The sequence below is a fragment of the Mus pahari genome, chromosome X, assembly GCF_900095145.1.
Source record: "Mus pahari chromosome X, PAHARI_EIJ_v1.1, whole genome shotgun sequence".
In the NCBI taxonomy this organism is placed as follows: Eukaryota; Metazoa; Chordata; class Mammalia; order Rodentia; family Muridae; genus Mus; species Mus pahari.
The window spans coordinates 33896446-33916688 of NC_034613.1; the positions used below are offsets into that span (position 1 = coordinate 33896446).

At 37.2% G+C, this 20243-nt stretch overlaps 1 protein-coding gene across 2 annotated transcripts in view; it reads right to left on the reverse strand.

The window, feature by feature from the left end:
* The window catches only part of Tenm1 (teneurin transmembrane protein 1), a 710827-nt gene that overhangs the window by 147483 nt on the left and 543101 nt on the right, over positions 1 to 20243 (reverse strand). For both annotated transcript variants that reach the window (XM_021188844.2, XM_021188842.2), the window contains exon 17: positions 3230 to 3349. In XM_021188844.2, the coding sequence (XP_021044503.1) occupies positions 3230 to 3349 (120 nt within the window). The remainder of the gene's footprint in view (positions 1 to 3229; positions 3350 to 20243) is intronic.

The following is a 20243-nucleotide window of genomic DNA, read 5'->3' on the forward strand; positions in this document are numbered from 1 at the left end:
ATATATATATATATATGGAATTTGAGTCTCAACTCTATAATATTAACTTTGTGTCTGAGTTAGTTTTCTAAAAGATCTATATCTATAGCTACTTCTGTAAATGAATATATTATTGCTGTATAATGAGACAAACACACACATTTATATATATGTATGGGAATATATACTATATATATATATGTATGCACGCAAACACACATATTTATATGTATATACACACACACATATATATGAATAAGGATAGATATTGCTCTCTGAATATGTACATGTTCTGTTTTTTTTCTACCTTCTTAGAAAACATTGACTTACATGCTTCTCTTCTCTCCACCTGGTTATACATAGGAAATATTGCTGGACTTATTCCTTGTCATGAAAGTGGAAGGTGGATCTATGTCTTAAATTCATGTCAACCATTGCAATGCCAAACATAGTACCCTCTGAGTGATTTATTCTTTGGGATTTTTTTCTATTACAAATCCGTTTCATTTATATCGATTATTAAGAATATGTTTTTTTCTGTTATATGGTAGCAAGTACAAAATCTTCAAAAGGGGTTATTTGTTTATAGATTTTAGTCAATCTGTAAGAAGTTAAACCAGTCCTGTTCATAGATGGAAATTATTGAAACCTCCACGATGCCTTATGATATCCATCAACTGGAGTGAATTAGAGGGAACTTTCCATATCTTCCAATCTTGAAAAGAAAGTTCCTGAAACAATGTTTTCCAGGAATCTTCTAAGAACATCATCATTTCACCTATTTTGTTTGCTGTTAGCTGAAGTACTTATAAAATTTCTTTAACCCTGTACTGACCGAGTTACTTGTCTAAACTGAAGGTGGTAAACAAGAGAAGAAAAGAGGAAAAATCCTTGATTTGAAGTCTTCAACTCTGGCCTGATCAGCTGTGTTTGTTAATCTGAGTAAGTTTTGTCCTCTGCCAAAAAGGGAAGATATAAATAGTGGTGACCCATAGGGTTGTTGTGAAGGTGAAGATGATGTTAATGAAAACATATTTGGCACATAGGCAACTCTAATACACGTTTGTGTCTTCTGAGACTTGACTTCTATTATCCACTATTCTTGCCTTTTTCTATCTGTGAACCTAACCTTTGACTTCTATCACTATGCTTCCTTTTGTTTTTTTTTTAATACTGTTTTTGTCTCCTACTCTGTATGTTCTGTGTGTCTAGAAAAGTGTTTGTCAATTAGCAAGTGATTAATATGGAGATAAATAATGTCTAGTTGACAAACATTGTGACATTTGGCATGAGCTTGTAGAGGTAAACTAACCCAAGGTAAATCTCTACTGCTGGTAAGAATTGCAATCACAGCAGCAGACTCATAGGTCTGATACCTGGAGATAGAGGTCCCTTTGCAGCACCTTGCATTCCACACTATATCTACTAGTAAATATCAGCCTTTCTAATGTCTTTATTTTTGGGTGTATTTTCATGCAGTATTATACTTTTGAAAGGCACTTACTCTGAGCAACAAGCAGACACAGAAAAGAAAAACTTCATCATGGTCACTTTATGTCTGAAAATTGCTAGTAGGATAGTCTGGGTGGCATTTGGAGCATGTATTTTGAATGTATATACTCTTTATGGATCCTGCAAAGAATGTCATTGCAAGAGACTTCCCATTTACAAAAACCTGTTTTCACAGAATGCTCCTCAGTGGAGGGTCTTGGCATTTAAAATACAAAGTGCAAAAATTGCAACAAAATTAATCTTTTAAATATTTTTTTAATCTAGAAATAGAAGCTTCTAGACTTTTTAGACAGTAAAATTATTTTTGGTTCTTTTACAAAAATAAAATGAAGCATTGACCCAAACTAAGGCCTCATTAAGCCTCTGTAATAGGTCATAAGAAGTCAAAGAAATCATTCTTTTCTCGGTTAATATATATGGTTCCAGATATTGGGAAGGCAGAAAGTTGTTATGTATATCAGTTATTGGTGAGTAAACATCCAAAATCCTGTCATTCAATCCAACTGAGAGAAAGGTCCACTTTAATCAACAGAGAGTTATAATTATGGAATATTTGACAGGAAATTTTGTTTTCCTATCATCTTTGTGAAGCTTGTTTTAATAACAAGATGGTTGGCTAGTAACATTTCTAAATTCTCTAAAACCAGTTTCTTGTCTTAAGTAGGTTAAAAACCTCCTCTTTATAGTCTTTAATTTTACACACATTTTCTTGACAGGCAGTTGAGAAAATAAATTTAGCGCAACTCAAGTTGAACAATTAGCATTTCTGAAGTGGGTAGAACTAATAAGGTTTGATTGTAGGTTCTTGAAATAAGATAGTCTCTCATACTGTGATAAAGCTCTGTGCCAACAGGTCTTTTGTGAGTACTGAAGTGGTTTGTTATGAGTAGGACACTTTGAGGGTAGCCACCTGGAGACTAGGGCACCCCAAGGCTATTATTATAGTGTTCCTGAGAGTCATAAATAGCTACCTTCAAGACAGACTCATGGGTCTATTGACTCAATGATTCTGAACAAGTGTCTATCTAAATGACAGCAAGAAAAATGTTTTGGGGAGCAAATACTTTTCTATAGTGGAAAGGCTTATCTCTGAGGTCCTGCTTCCCAGGTCTTAGAGAACCCTGAGAAAGCACTTTCTGGTTGTTGTATAGTTACATGGGCTGGCCATGCTTGTCAATCAGTTGCAATCACTGAAGAAATAGGTAATTTAGGAGGGGACTTTGTTTTTGTGATGCTAGGGATCAAACCCAGGCCCTGTGCATGCCAGTCCACCCTTCTATCCCTGCACTATATTTCAAAGAGTAGGAAAACCACATTTTAAAAGCCCTTAGTTAACGTGACTGAATTTTGAATTTTTAGAGGAAACCATTTTACAGGGTCATTTCTCAAATATCTGAAATGTTTTTATGCTTATCAGGGAAGAACTGCCTATGTTATTCTGTGTTTTGACATTTATTTTTTGGCACCATCTCACTGACCTTTTATGTTAGATTTATAAATGGGATTAGATGACCACATGGTCAGTGTTTCAAGAGGGCTTGAAAATGATAGTGTAATGGTAGAAATTTGGTTTGACTTAAATTGGAAATAGAGGAAATAAATGTTGCTATTTCCCTTTGCAGATACAACTGAAGGGAAGATAGGTTTACTACCCTTGTCACATTGTGTGAGTCCTGGTTTTACCTATAGCTAAAGGTCAGTACTTTCCTCCCACAATGATCAGAAGCAACAGGCATACCTTCCATCTTGCCGACTGATGGTAAAGCCATAGTCACTGTGATGCAAGAAACTGACATTGACTCCCACAAGCGGGGTTCCATCTACAGCCACCACTTGGCCTCGAATCACACAAGCACGCCTGCAACAAAAGGGCAAAAACAGTCAGAGAAGCACAATAAAATTAAACACTAGGGTCAAGTCATAGAAACTCTTGAAAACATTCAAGCCTAATTAAAAAAAAACAATTAAACCAACTAGAAAAACCTCTTAATAATGTTTTGGGGATGGTATTTTTTTAATGTATCAACATTGGGATCATATTAGGCATCATTCACAATTCTAACATTTTTAAGTTAATATTATGCTAGCAATATTATCTGATGCTTTGAGAATATATACTTTTGTTACTACATAATCTATCCTTAAAGCAATATTCCATGACTAGTTTAAGCTGACTTTTATTTTTAGACATGATGTTTCTTCTTTTGTTTTTTCTTTGCTGAACTTATTTCCTTGAGTGTTCTTTCTGTTCAATTATACTTTTTGTCAAAATAAAATGAATTACATTAGTTAATATAAAAATACATTCTATATATGCCCAAAGCTCCTGTTGATCACCTATATCCTTCTTCATTTTTGCCTTTTAACCACATTTAACTGCAAAATAGTTTTTGTGTATATCTTCTATTCATCTACCCATACAAAAATATTAAAGCTCTTTATATATACTGCCAAACTATTTTGTCTAGAAAATAGAACCAAGCGAGCAAACTTAGTTGGGTGTTTGTATATGCTGTGTGTCGTGCTTGCATCTAGAAACCCAAGTATAATCTTGGGAATTGGTCTTTTTCTTACAACTTGTTTAAGACAGGGTTTCCTGTTGTTGGATGCTGTATCCATCAGACTAGCTGGCCTGCTAGCTTCTGGAGATTCTCCTGTATCTATTTGCCATTTGTTATAAGGGCACTGAGATTATAGACATGTGCTATTATGTCTAGCTTTATGTGGATTCTGTGGATCTCAACTCAGCTTGCCTGTTAAAGCATTTTATCTGTTGAGCCCGCACCCCATCTCTTAGTTGGATGAATTTGAAATCTACAATGAAGATATAGTGTTCAATAACAATAGTATGTTTCCCTTCTCTAATTTAAATAAAACATTTATGACCATTTCTGTTTTAAATAAACTTCATCTTTGCTAAAAAGATATTTCATTCTAGTTCAATAGGTCTGTTGTTAAAGGGCACAGTCCAGGAAAGTGACCATTGTTTTCAGCTCTAAATTGTCAGACAAATTGTAACCCATTTTAGGCGTATGTAATATGGCAAGAAGGCCATGGAATAGATTCAAAGCAAGGATTTTCCACTGGTTTGTCATTCATTTGAACTGTGTGTAGGGAGGGGAGAGTTTTCCTTAGACTCCAGTCTTAGCTTTGGCAGTTCTGAGCTTTCATTTATGAATTTTGTGGCTCAAACAGGTAAGGCTAAGGAAAAATCGGCTAAATCCTTTAATATTATCCTTTTTAAAAAATTACAGAGGGTTCATTCAGAATGTTCTGGAAAGATAAATCTTCAATTCAGGTGGGCCATGTTTTTTTTTTTTTCACCAACACAGATTTCCTGATTAACCCTAATAATTTTACCCTGGGATTTTATATTTTTCAACATAATTATCATTCAAGGCACATATCTGAAGGTTAATAGTAACAGAAAAACAACTACAGAATCAAAGCATCTCCAAATAAACCACCGACAGGTATCAATGTAAATTTATTTTAGACAGTAAACCTATTGCGGTTTGAGAAACTGGTTTTAAGTGAAGCTGATAGGACTTATTCTGAGTTCTCTTAGGACATTCCTTAATATGAATTATAAGACATTAAATATTGTACAAATTAAAATAATATAATTACTACTATCAGCATTTATGCATATTCTGAGTGCTCAGACCAAGACTTCTAATTCTGTAGTACAGATCATTGACCTTTAAATTGAACACTGACAGCTCGATGTCCACATCTGAGTTTTCTCAATCACTCTCACTTCTTAGTTGTTCTAATACAAAAGACACCCACAGTCTTAGAGTTCTAGATTTTGAACTATTGTTGACAAATCAGATTTCTGGTTCCAAACCTAATGTAAAAAGAAGGAAAATAAAGAAAATTTCCCCATTTATGAAGTAACAGCTTGTTTCATGTATTTTAGGATATATTAAGGGGCTGGTGAGATGGTTCAGCTGTTAAGAGCACCGACTGTTCTTCCAGAAGCCATGAGTTCAAATCCCAGCAACCACATGGTAGCTCACAACTATCTGTAATAAGAAACAAATAAAAAAAAAAACAATACAAAAACAAAAACCTATAGGCTGGAGCAAATGTGGCCGGAGCAAGCTGGGATGTATTATTTTTTATTTGTATCAGAATTTACCCTAAATGTATTTAAATGAAACACATGGGTACAGGGCCCACTAAACCCAGAATAAGGCATCAGATACTCTGTTCCCAAGGCTATAGGCAGTTGTTAGCAGCCATGCACATACTGGCAATGTGACCTCTGAGCTCTATGAAAGCAGTGAGTGAGCACTGCAGTCCCTGTAGTAAGAGTTTCAAAATCTACACAAAATATTTGATAAGATAAACAGAGGTTAAGTTGAAGAGAATTTTGAAAACTCTCTTACCAACTACTTACAAACTAGAGCCAGGGGCCTGAGGAGAGACTGTGCAGAGACAACTCATTTAGAAGTTGGTTTTATAGTCAAAATGGCTAATCTGCCTAAAGAAATCTACAGATTCAATGCAATCCCCATCAAAATTCCAACTCAGTTTCTTCACTGAGTTAGAAAGGGCCATTTGCAAATTCATCTGGAATAATAAAAAATCTAGGATAGCAAAAACCATTCTCAACAAAAAAAGAACCTCTGGTAGTATCACCATGCCTGACCTTAAGCTGTACTACAGAGCAATTGTGATAAAAACTGCATGGTACTGGTACAGTGACAGACAGGTAGATCAATGGGATAGAATTGAAGACCCAGGAATGAATCCACACACCTATGGTCACTTGATCTTTGACAAGGGAGCTAAAACCATCCAGTGGAAAAAATGACAGCATTTTCAACAAATGGTGCTGGCACAAGTGGCGGTCATCATGTAGACAAATGCAAATTGATCCACTCTTATCTCCTGTACAAAGCTCAAGTCTAAGTGGATCAAAGACCTCCACATAAAAACAGAGACACTGAAATTGATACAGGAGGAAGTGGGGAAAAGCCTCGAAAAAATGGGCACAGGGGAAATATTCCTAAACAGAACAGCAATGTCTTGTGCTGTAAAATCAAGAATTGACAAATGGGACCTCATAAAATTACAAAGCTTCTATAAGGCAAAAGACATTGTCAACAAGACAAAAAGGCTACCACCAAATCGGGAAAGCATTTTTACCAATCCTAAATCTGATAGGGAACTAATATCCAATAAATATAAAGAGTTCAAGAAGCTGGATTCCAGAAATTCAAATAACCCCATTAAAAATGGGGTATAGAACTAAACAAAGAATTCTCAACTGAGGAATATCGAATGGCTGAGAAACGCCTGAAAAAATGTTCAACATCCTTAATCACCAGGGAAATGCAAATCAAAACAACCCTGAGATTCCACCTCACACCAGTCAGAATGGCTAAGATCAAAAATTCAAGTGACAGCAGATTCTGGTGAGGATGTGGAGAAAGAGGAACACTCCTCCATTGCTGGTGAGACTGCAAGCTTGTACAACCACTCTGGAAATCAGTCTGGTGGTTCCTTAGAAAATCAGACATAGTACTACTGGAAGATCCAGCAGTACCACTCCTGGGCATATACCCAGAAGATGTTCCAACTGGTAATAAGGACAAATGCTCCACTATGTTCATAGCAGCCTTATTTATAATAGCCATAAGCTGGAAAGAACCGAGATGTCCCTCAACAGAGGAATAGATACAGAAAATATGGTACATTTACACAATGGAGTACTGCTCAGCTATTAAAAACAATGAATTTATGAAATTCTTGGGCAAATGGATGTATCTGGAGGATATCATCCTGAGCGAGGTAACCCAATCACAAAAGAAGTCACTAGATTTGCACTCACTGGTAAGTGGATATTAGTCCAGAAACTTAGAATACCCAAGATACAATTTATAAAACACAAGAAAACCAAGAAGAAGGAAGACCAACTTGTGGATACTTCATTCCTCCTTAGAATAGGGAACAAAATACCCATGAAAGGAGTTACAGAAACAAAATTTGGAGTGAAGTTAAATGGATGGACCATCCAGAGACTACCCCACCCGGGGATCCATCCCATCATCAGCAACCAAATCCAGATACTATTGCATATGCCAGCAAGATTTTGCTGAAAGGACCCTGATATAGCTGTCTTCTGTGAGGCTATGCCAGTGCCTGGCAAATACAGAAGTGGATGCTCACAGTCATCTATTGGATGGAACACAGGGCCCCCAATAGAGGAGCTAGAGAAAGTACCCAAGGAGCTGAAGGGGTCTGCAACCCTATAGGTGGAACAACAACATGAACTAACCAGTACCCCTGATCTTGTGTCTCTAGCTGCATATGTAGCAGATGATGGCCTAGTCGGCCATCATTGGGAAGAGAGGCCCCAAGTCTTGCAAACTTTATATGCCCCAGTACAGGGGAATGTCAGGGCCAAAAAGTGGGAGTGGGTGGGTAGGGGAGCAGGGCGGGGGTAGGGTATAGGGAACTTTCGGGATAGCATTTGAAATGTAAATAAAGAAAATATCTAATTAAAAAAAAAAGAAGTTGGTTGTACATTTCTTCCTGCACCCCAAAATATTTTTGGTCATCTTGGGGGCACACATACCTGACTTGTGAACTTGCCAATCTTCCATCAGTTAACTCTGTTGAGGGATTTGCCACAATAATGCCTAGCTTGTTCTTGCTGACTCTCTTTAGGTAAAACAATTTTGCACTCCCTTGTTTTATTTGCCCACATTAATCTAGATATTGTGTCTTTCCATAGTTGTACTAGACTCAATTATTTTTGTTTTTATTTTGTCAAGCCTGGTTGGCATTATTGTCTCGTATTTTATGACAGGCACAGATCTGTCTCTTCTTTTTGTTGCTCTTTTATTTTCTATATGGCTTATATTTATGAAGGATCCAGGGCAGTGAGTGAAAGACTCATAAAATTCATCATTATTCCGTGCATTTCCCTGGATTCCTCTCTTCCTTCATTCTGTATCTCATTCTGAGGAGACCTGTCTCTTGACTCTTCTGCTTCTCGCTCTTCCTAATATTTTATGAAGCACACAGATTTGGCTGATAACTACTTATCAAAGTTATCATTATTCAAGACATTGTCTACCTGTTCTTCTTCTCATTCATTTCAATCTCCATCCCTCATAAATAATGTGCACACACTTATCTTTCTACTCCCCTACTTTTTTATTCCTCATATTTTATGATCCACACCAACGTACAGAATATGATAAAGCTCCATAAAATGTATTATTCTACATTTATCGGTATTGAGCTCTTTTTGTAATGTGTTAGACTTTAAATGTTCTAAGATCCCCTGTATATTGCCACATTTGTTCTCATTATTTACATACCCCAGGTCATCTTTTTTTTTTTTTTTTTTTTTTTACAAGAGTAAGTCTTAACTCTTTTTATCCTTGGATTGTTACTACTTCCTGTAATCACTAACCAATATCATTCATTCTGTGTATATCATATATTCAGTATATAAATTTTGGGACAAAATTAAAATCTTCTTTCTAATTTTTAGTTTTTGACATTTTATAAAGAAAACTGGGGGGGGGGGGAATGAGGCACACTCAGAGTTTCAACCCCCAAAGCTCTTGAGTCCAGTCTCTCTTCTCAGGTGTCCCATCTCCAAATGGCCTGTAGAGTATATTAAGCCCTTTCAGCTGCCAGATTGTGAACTTCAGTCTCTAAGCTCAATTTGCTTCCCAATTCTAGATGCTATCCTCGTATCTATCTCCTTTTTACTGATCCACTCAGGACATTTAATTTCTGTACCAATTATATAACTTGTTCTGTGTATTGATTTTAAGCCCAAAGTAGCCTGTGGAACCTATGGATTTTCAAGACTCCAGTTGAGTAGGGAAGTGTGCATGGTCATGATGTATCTTTGATAAGCTAAATGGTATATTACATATATTTTTTTATTCTTATCATTGTATTACCCCATTGCTTATCCCAGAGAGTACTCAGATTTCTCCAATTGCATGTAATGTATACAGAACCACTTGACCTGCCCTTGACATGTTAAACTTCACTTCAGGCTCAGCCTGTTGACACAGGCCCGTACTCACAGCTACTCAGGAGGTTGAGGTTGGAAGATCAGAAAATACAAGAGCCATTTGGGCTCCACATTGAGCTTACGGTCAGCCTGGGCAATACAGAGAGGTCTTATATCAAAATGAAAAACTACTAAATGAGACACGGCTATACATATGTGGTAGACCACTTAAGTAGCATGTTCAAGACTCTGGGTTCAATACCCAGTACCACAACAAAGCAAAATGAAACAAAACAAAAACTGAAACTACTTTAACCCCAAGTCCTGGATCCTTAAGAATGCATCGTTGTTTCTGAAACCTTATCCATTCAATGCTATAGAGAAATCTTCAGGGCTGTTAAGCCAGATGATAGAAAATACTGTCTGTATTGTATGTATGCTGGCTCATCATCAGCAGGATTCAGCCCAGTGTAATTATTTGTGTCTGTTGTTGTGTGTTTGTGTGTGTATGCACGTGCTTTGTACTTATGCTTGTATACTCTTCAAGCCAGGAGCTTCATGCTTTACATCTTCGCTTGGGGCTTTCCTTTGTTTTGGAGACATGGATGGGATGCCTTGCTTCCTTAAATCTTTAACAACATGATCCTCTTCCTGCTGTACTTGCTTAGAACAAGGCAAGTTGAACTTAAATGGCATGTCTGATGTGACTTTAGGAACACGTGTGGGGAAGATCATCTCTCACATTGTTTCTTTTCCTATTCTCTGGAGGATACAGCATGCTGCCAAGCTGTCTACCTGCTGTCACTATGCTAAAGCAGCAACCCCAAGGGAATTGCTTCTTTACTTTAACTCAGTATTGAATCTTCTAAGTGTTTGGAGTTAAATGTGAAGAGCAGGGCAGAATATACTGAGAGCTTTATTTAACTAACAAGCTGCTTGTTAGACAGCTCTGATGCACAAGGTCTAACTCATTTTGTATTTGCTATTTTCATGGCACAGTCAAATTATCTCTAGCCTTCAATAAACCCTTGGCTCCATTCTCCTTTGTCCTTATTTATTGTCTTTTGTCTTCTCTGTCAACTTTCCAATATTCATTTACTACTTCTGGCAACAACATTAACCTTAAGTACAGAAGTTGGTTTGGAAAACAAGGACAAAATCTAAATTGTTGAAAGAAGATGTAATTTACTGCATTGTATTTCTGATTAAAATCTTTCACAAGGAAAATATGGTTTAGGGCCAGAGAAGTTACAGCTCTTTGCTTTTGTTGCTAATGTTGGCGTAAGCAATCCTCGAAGGGTAACATTCCAAATCAAGGACCTCTCCTGCTGGGCAGGAAGTAGCACGTGGACAGGTTAGGCAACTTTCTCCGCAGGAACAGAACTACTCTTTTTACAGGCTGAACATTCTGAACAAAAAGTAGTCCTTGAGATGGCCTGGGCTAAGAGAGGCCACTGGACTCTTTTCTCACTAGTGTTTGAATTTTGCCCTGTACATTCCTGAATTGATTGTCTGTTTGTTCAAGTCTTCAATGGGGGGGAGGGATAGACTGCATAATGAGCTATACTTTGAGCATTCTTATAGCATCTTATACAGGGGATAATCATTGCTGTTGGAAATTGTGTCATTCAGGGTAAAACACTACTTCTGAGGCCTTACTATAAATACTTCTGAGTGGTTGTATGGAAGGCTTTGTGATGTTTCCATTAATCACTGCTATCCAATATCAAACAGGAAGGTCTTTGGGGTGCAATTTTGAGCTGAGGTATCAGTCCTAATGCTTCTGTGGTAATCTTTCTCTTCTATAGGTCAGTGATTTTCAAATTTGATAAGGTGTATACCTTAATCCCCTAGAGAGTTTGTTGAAGAAAAGATTGGACTTCTGTGGGCATGTCCGCAGACTTTCTGATTTGTTAGATCTGATGTGGGGCCAGAGAGTTTACTGGTCTAACAAATTCCCAAGTGCTGCCTGTCCTGCATGTGTAAAGGCCAAAGTTTTGTGAAAGCAAGACTATTACCTAATTAGCCAATTAAGCTGTAAGAGTTCCTGGGGAAGGAGACAGGAAGCATAAACCATAAAAAGGCAGGAAAATAAACAAACAATCCACAATCTTACTCCTATAAAATCCTTGAGTTTTAACTCATCTGTAAAAGCCTCTGGAAAAAGTTTTGCAACAACTGGCATTTGGCAAGTCATGTTGAAATTGTCACTACAAAATGATAGGTGAACCATCACATGAACTGTGGGGTCCCTTCAAAACCAGAGAAGGTAAAACAGATTTTTTTTTTTTGCCTTTTGGGTGACTTTATTTTTTTTTTAACTTATTTTATTAGATATTTTCTTCATTTACATTTCAAATGCTATCCCGAATGTCCCCTATACCCTCCCCCAACCTGCTCCCCTGCCCACCCCCTCCTACTTCTTGGCCCTGGCATTCCCCTGTGCTGGGTCATATAAAGTTTGCAAGACCAAGGGGTATCTCTTCCCAACAATGGCTGACTAGGCCATCTTCTGCTATATATGAGGCTAGAGACATGAGCTCTGGGGGTACTGGTTAGTTCATATTGTTGTTTCACCTATAGGGTTGCAGACCCCTTCAGTTCCTTGTTTTAACCCAATTTATCCATTCCAGATAAGTGTCAATGTTTACTTTCCTATTGTTCTCATTACACAGTGCTCCCATGCATGTTCATGTACTTTCCTTGGCCTGCCTGGAATGGCAGTTAGAGATTGCTTGCTTTTTCCTAGTAGAGAGCCACACATGACCCCCAAACCATGTGTATGTGTGTGTGTGTGTGTGTGTGTGTGTTTTCATGTCTGTGTTTTTCTTTGTTCTGGGAGTATACAGCACATGCTCACAAACAATTAATAGAATTTCAGCTTAAATATTTCCTTTCTTCTTCTTTTACATCTAAAGTTGTAAGGTTCTTACGCCATATCCTCATGGCACTGCTTCAAGGCTTTCAGAAACTACTTTGAAGATCCTATGTGACAGATGCCTTACAGTTCGTTTGTTAGAAGCCAACATCCTCATCATGAGTGTTTTGTTTGATAATTGACTGCTTCAGGGAATTCAACAATGTCTGTGCCATTGGGCAAAATGAATGAATAGACCTTCTCAAATGCTTAATTTATGCACATTAAGCCTATTATTCATTTATACATTATCATATGATTACTCTTTGATATTTCCTAATTTAAATACATTTGAGGCTTTTAATATACAGATTTTTTTTTTTAGTAAGGGGAGTGTTTCAACAGAATACATGATGTTTTTGATATGTTATCTAGGTCAATACAGCACCACAAAAATCACTTAATGCTGTAGCATAAACCTATGTTCATGTTCAAAAATTGTGACTGCACTGCATGTTCATAGGAGAGCCCAATAAAATTTCATTAGTTTTTGCTTAAATAGAGCAAGATGATTTAGTCCTACTCTATTGGTCACTTGCCCAAATAAATAATCCTTACCAAGAGGGTAACATTAAAAGCAGCTGGGAGTGTTACACATCAACATTCCAGGGCGATGGGAAAGGTGGTGCTTTTGAAAATGCAGATAGCTTTTTAAGCAGAATTATTTTCCTCATGGCTAGTGATGTTTCAAGTAAAACAAAATGGGGGCACTCACCCTTAGGTAGGGTGGCTATTTTCCCATCTGCCCTGGTAATTGCTTGTCAAAAGTAGGCTTGCTTTGGATGCCTGAGATCCCCAAAGTAATGGGAAAAAGATCAAGTGTTTTGAAGCAATAAGAAAACTGACGACGCAGTTACATTTTCAGTACTGTGTGAGTGCCAGTTTGCTTCATTTAGACACATGATTATTTTTGTCTAGAATTTGAATCCTGAAATATTTGTCCTTTAAACCCTTGCAGCAAATCTTGAATGGTCTGAAGAGCGCTTATTTTATATATTTTTTGTTTGTTTGTATTTCACTTATTCTAAACATTATTCACATGCTCTATCTTTGTAATCAGCCCTAAGAGGTTTTGTTAACCTCATTAACCTCTCCTCTCATTCTCTGTGGACCTGCCTTTTACATAATGGATAGTCATTAAATATAGGGCAGGCCCATCTTGCTGGTCTTCTCCTGGGCATGGATGCTTTTCCTGTTGTAAGGAAAGCATGACCTAGCTATAGATACTACCGGGCTTTAACTCTGGCTCCCTAGGAGTTGCCACTGCAATTATTCTTGACTTCATTTAGTAATTTTGTAAAATGGCAACCAAACTTCTGCCTTGTATTCTTCCTAAATATCTCACAGAGAATTTAGAACAAGAGTACTACCCAGGAAAATGATGATTCTTTGGGTTGGACTTTTTCAAATTATTTGCTCATATGGTCTGGTAATTATTAAATATGCATTTTATATAAATAAGACACTAAGCACTTGCTATGTCAGGCATTTTCTTCACCTCATTTCATGCAACATCAATGTAGTCTTGAGAAATTTAGACTCTTAACTTTATTATAAAATGAAGGAGATCAGTGGCTTTGGTGATCCCAGCTTGTCTTTGGCTTGTCTTAATCCCAGCACTTTTGGTGGCAGAGGCAGGCGAATCTCTGTGAGTTTGAGGCCAGAATTAAAAAACAAAAAACAAAAAACAAAAATCCCTCTTGTTTTAGATAGAACAGACAGTGTTAAAATAGTGGTAATATCTTGTCTTGGATTCAAAAGAGCCTTAGCTGGGCTGAGGTGTAAATAATGGGGCCTGGAATGAAAGTGCTTACCTATACAAGTGGTACAATCCTCAGGGAGTCATTACCTATACAAATGAATCAACTGCTCATCACTTTCTGTGTGTGGTGCCTGTAGTGGAAATTAGCTACAGAATAGTCTTTTAAAAATTTAAATTACTTTCTTTTTCCTGTGCAGAGTGGATAGAGAATCTGATTCTTTTGCCCCTTCTTGGGACCCTTGTCCTCCTGGTGTGTTGCTTCTTCCAGCCTTTAAATGACAGTTTGTACCTAGTCTTTTTGTGAATTGTTATGTCATGTTCAGCTGACACCCCTGAAGAAAAATGCAAGAGGATTGGATCTATGGAACAGGGGAGGAGATCGGTGGGGAGCTAGGTGGAGGGGAAGGAGGGGAAACTGGTCAGTTGTACTGTATGAGAGAAGAATAAATAAATCATATGTATTTATTAATCATGTGTGTGAAAGGTAAGTGGGTGAGAGGGTAAATGCCACTTTGTGTATAGAAGTATGAGAGAACTTAGGGATATCACTGTGGGGGTTCCAGGGTTCACATTAATGTTTTTTTAATTAGATATTTTCTTTATTTACATTTCAAATGTTATCCCCTTTCTTGGTTTCTCCTCTGAAAATCCCTTATCCCATCCCACCTTCCCTGCTTACCAACCTACCCACTCCCACTTCTCTGTCCTGGCACTCCCCTACAGTGGGGCATCGAGCCTTTTCAGGACCAAGGGCCTCTCATCCCATTGATGTCCAACAAGGCCATCCTCTGCTACATATGCATCTAGAGCCATTAGTCCCACCGTGTGTTTTGTTTAGTTGGTGGTTTAGTCCCTGGATGCTCTGGGAGTACCTGTTGGTTTATATTCTTGTTCCTCCTATGGGACTACAAACCCATTCATCTCCTTGGGTCCATTCTCTAGCTCCTTCATTGGGGACCCTGTGCTCAGTCCAATGGTGGGCTGAGAGCATCCACCTCTGTATTTGTCAGGCACTGGCAAAGTCTCTCAAGAGGCAGCTATATCAGGCTCCTGTCAGCAAGCACTTGTTGGCATTCACAATAGTGTCTGGGTTTGGTGACTGTATATGGGATAGATCCCCAGATGGAACAGTCACTGGATGGACTTTCCTTTAATCTCTGTTTGCAAGTGCCTTTAATTACTTATTCAGCATACCTACCCAGTCACAGAATATCCTTTCATTGACTACCCTCTCTAGAGACAAAATGACTTTATTGAATTAGCTAAAAAGCAAGCAAAAGCACATAGTTTGATTCAGACATAGCAATGACGATTTGAGCCTTTGGATTTTAATCAACCCGATGAAATATATGAAAAAAAAAAAAAATATATATATATATATATATATATATGCTCCGATAAGCTGTAGAGTTGCTGATATTCTTAATTAAAAATTTTGAGCATCTTAGAACATTTGCATTTTAGATTTTCATAATAATCAGTTAAATACCATTTTGAAATTTTCTGTTCTGATTTCTTTTCATTCTTCTTTGTCCAAGAGAACTTGCAAAGAAGTGAAAGTTGCACCTTTTTTTTTTTTTTTTGGTACTTTTAAGTGTTGGCTGCTAATATCAGTAGCTACTCAGCACTACAAATCAGGGAACCTTCAGCACTTTATAATTTGTTAAATGTGACTTGAACATGTTTTTCTTTGAAAATCTGGAGATCCTGCCTTCATATGTATAACACCTTCCACACAAATGAGATCAAAGGACTTTATTAGCAACCATCAACAACCTGACTTCTCACTTAGGACAACAACTGCAAAGGAGATAAACAAAATAGGCTGCTGAGGAAAATGAAACTCAAAAGACAGAATCACAAGGAACCACCCCCTAGCAGCAGCATATGTGGATATCTTTCCAAGATGGGGGAAGGTCATAGGTAGCACCCTTTTGAAAGAAAGGAAGGTGAACAGATATTAAATTTGAGGATGCCAAAACCCCTCGTTCTTTTTTTTTTTTTTCTTTTTTGGGGCAATCTGCTTTTATTTTTTATTAGATATTTTCTTCATTTACATTTCAAATGCTATCCCGAAAGTTCCCTATACCCCACCCCGCCCCTGCTCCCCTACCCACCCACTCCCACTACTTGGCCCTGGCCTTCCCCTGTGCTGGGTCATATAAAGTTTGCAAGACCAAGGGGCCTCTCTTCCCAATGATGGCCAACTAGGCCATCTTCTGCTACATATGCAGCTAGAGACACGAGCTCAGGGGGTACTGGTTAGTTCATATTGTTGTTCCACCTACAGGGTTGCAGACCCCTACAACTCCTTGGGTACTTTCTCTAGCTCCTCCATTGGGGGCCCTGTGTTCCATCCTATAGATGACTGTGAGCATCCACTTCTGTGTTTGCCAGGCACTGGCATAGCCTCACAAGAGGCCGCTATATCAGGGTCCCTTCAGCAGAATCTTGCTGGCGTATGCAATAGAAACCCCTTGTTCTTAGTGTCCTCAAATTATTTAGCATTTGTTGTCTTGTGTGTTTATCATTTCCCAGTTGCATGCATGGTTAGATGCTTTTCATGTTCCTAGATTAAAAATATTTGAAGACCTGCCATTAACAAATAGAATTCTATCACAAGTATATTCATTAAAAATTTAAACAGAAAACATATAGATTCAAATTTGTACTTCAGCAAAATAACAAATATCTATATTGTGGACATTCTGGGAGTTACTTATGAAATCTTAAAACTGAGTGTCAATTCTATGGTTTCTCAAATACTGTAATTACATTGTATTTATTAAAACAAAAACTCAAAAACTACTCGTGTTTTAAAATATTTTTCCTTTTTATAATTCTAAACCAGCAAATGTTTTTTACATATTGGGTTCCTCTGGGTTCAAGTAATCGATGAAGACTGGCTATAGTTTTCCCCCTTTCATGATTAAATGGTCTAGGGCTACAGCTTATTTTCTTTTTGTAAAGCTTATTCAGTTTGTCTGAGGTATTCAGATTTTCTCAAAGTACTCCTGGAGGGCAGAGCCCCTTAGCATTTATCAGTAGAACCTAGTGTATATAGTAACTGCTAGGTAGCAATTCTTTGAGAGAGTTTTGTTTTACCTTCTCATTGCACACAAAGCCAGAGAATCTTAATTCAACAACACCTAAAAGTCAATAGCAAGCTCAGTGTGTGAAAATCTATTGTATAAGGGTCCAGGTGGTAAGACATATTCATGTCCAAATCATCTGGCATACCGATGAAAGCTATGAGGGCTCTGATCTAGTGTTATCTCCTTAGGGAGGCTTCTCTGGACCACTCTGTCAAAAATGATCATTCTCGGCTCCTGACTTTTTTTTTTCTTAAATCTCACTTGACAGTACTTCTTCCTTCCTCCCATTTCTCTTTTTCATTATAGTCTGTGTTCCTTGCTATGCTGAAGAGATATTGTCCCCTATAGCCTAGAGCCTAGGAGAGTGTCTATCACCGAATGAACAAATGAACCAAGTAAATGTTGTAATGTTCATAAATCTCATCTGAAATGGCTATCAATCCTCTGAAATTCGGGTTACCTTGAAGGAAACTGTAGGATCTATCATGATAAAATGACTCCAAAGTATAGTTAGTAGGATTTTTTACTATGGGAGATGGGATTTTTTTTTCATGATTGATCTTTTTCCTATGAATTCATTTGCCTAGTACAAAAACTTTTAAGTTGTAGTAAAATTTAGGACCCTAAATGCCAAAGGATGAAACTGCTTGATTATAGGTAAACCATTGCCTGTCTAAATAGTCTTTGTATTTTTCTTGCAAGTCATCAATAGTCTCTTGTGTGTGTCAATTTTAGCAGCTCTTTGTGGTCAGCAGAACCAATTAGTCCCATCTCTGGGGTCTTGCTGAAAACATGTTGGTTAATTTCATTTCTGCAATGGCCTAATGACTGTGTTGTATCTGTGAGGATACCTCTTATATCAAACTAGGTTACATGCCTGCACCACCGAATAAATGGAACTTGAGAACACCGTGTTGAAGAACAGGTTCCTTGAAAAGCCTAATATTTCAGATACACTAAATTTATTGCAAAATTTAATTATATTAAGTAAATATGTATTTATTTGATGCTTTTTACAGAGGTAAGGATCAAATCTGGTCATTCTAACATGCTAGTAAGGTACTCTATCACTGATCTATAATCCCAGCTCATCATTTCTTATTCTTAAGTGGAGCATAGTATTTTTATATATTTATGGGTTACAACATGATAATTATACATGTTAAAATGTATAGTAATTAAATCTTGATATTTGACTATTTCTGTCTCTATAATGTAAACTCTTATTGAAAAGTCTGTGTTTCTATGTTTATATCTATCTATACAATTCTTGGTGCAGAATAATTTCTCAAGAAATACTTCTGGAAGGAACGAGTAAATAGAAACCTTTTACAGTCTTTTTGTTTTTGTTTTGTTTTGTTTTGCTTTTTTGTTTTCCGAGACAGGGTTTCTCTGTGCAGCCCTGGCTGTCCTGGAACTCACTCTGTAGACCAGGCTGGCCTTGAACTCAGAAATCCACCTGCCTCTGCTTCCCAAGTGCTGGGATTAAAGGCATGTGCCACCACCACCCAGCTCAGTCTTTTCCAGTCTTAAAAAATGAACCAATAACAGGACATTGTATTGTATTAAGAATGCCAGAGTAATATGATATGTTTGCTATCTCCTTCTCAAGATAAATGAAGTCATAAGTTACTCATATATTTCTCTGGAAATACTTTCATAAAATATATGCTTAAAAATAAGGAGTATCTGCTAAGTGTGGTTATTGGTAGGTTTCACTCTCCTTTCACACTCAGCAATGTCTACAACAGTGTTCATCTTCCCACAACCTTCCTTTAACTTCAGTCTTCAGTCAATAAATTGTTTGGCCATTAATAGAATTTCAAATGGTGTACATCTTCAGTTCAGCCAACTGCAGAATACCATGTTTTATTAAACAAGCTTTGGTAAGTAATTATGGCTATTATCAGGTATTATGACTAATCAGGGACAAGAATCAAGATTTTATTATTGTATGAGAAATAGAAAAAGAGGAAGTTATCTTAGGCAAGAAGAGTTTGCCAAGACTTTGGTTTTAGGTAGTTCTAGGATGTTAAATTCTTTTGGTTTTTAGTGAGCCAAAAAAAATGATGCAGGATAAAATGAGCCAGTTAACAGCAGCATTCCTAATTTTAATGGTGTCGCTTATTTCTAGCTTTGTTTTTCTTGGTACTAAATCTTGATTATCTAGCCCACTGAAGATAGGAAGAATTATTGATGCAGATATGGAGTTATGAATGATCTCAATTATTGGCAGGCCGTGACAGTGGTGGAAGATAGTAAAAGATAAAAATGAGTTATCACTTTGGTACTGCTGCAGAATCACTTCATCGTTTATGAGGTTTGCTTCTGGAGAGTTGGCGTCTTACCTTTAGGCTTTACATTTGAGAATTGGTTTGCTTAAGTACCTAATAATACCTGTGTACTCTATGCTACCAATAGTGGCTGATTTCACTGATAAATGCAAGAACACCTGTACTTCAAGACTATAACAACAAAGCCAGACAAAGTGGTACATGCATTTAAACCCAGCAATCATGAGGTAGAGGCAAAGGCATTAGGGGTTTGAGGCATTCTTGGCTATGTGAGATTCTGTTTGAAAAGGAAAGAAGCCATTCAACTCATTTTGAACTTGCTTCAATTCTTTCTGTGAAGCAATATGTCATGGCCTGTAGAACATGATTAAGGAATGTGATAATTCAAAGATAACAATACACATCCCACTGTGAACCAAAAAGAAAACTACAATGCAGCAACTCTATAAAAAGAACTAGAAAACACCCTACTATTTCATTTAACTTCATTTTCATCGTAGTTCACAAAGAATACTATGTACTTAGTACTGTATTAAATTTGGTCCCAGTCCTAAATTCCAAGAGGATTCTGTAATTCCATTCAGTAGCATTGCTTTAGCAGTTTAGACCTTTATTTTTAAAATTTTTATTTATTTTATTTTCTCTCTCTCTCTCTCTCTCTCTCTCTCTCTCTCTCTCTCTCTCTCTCTCT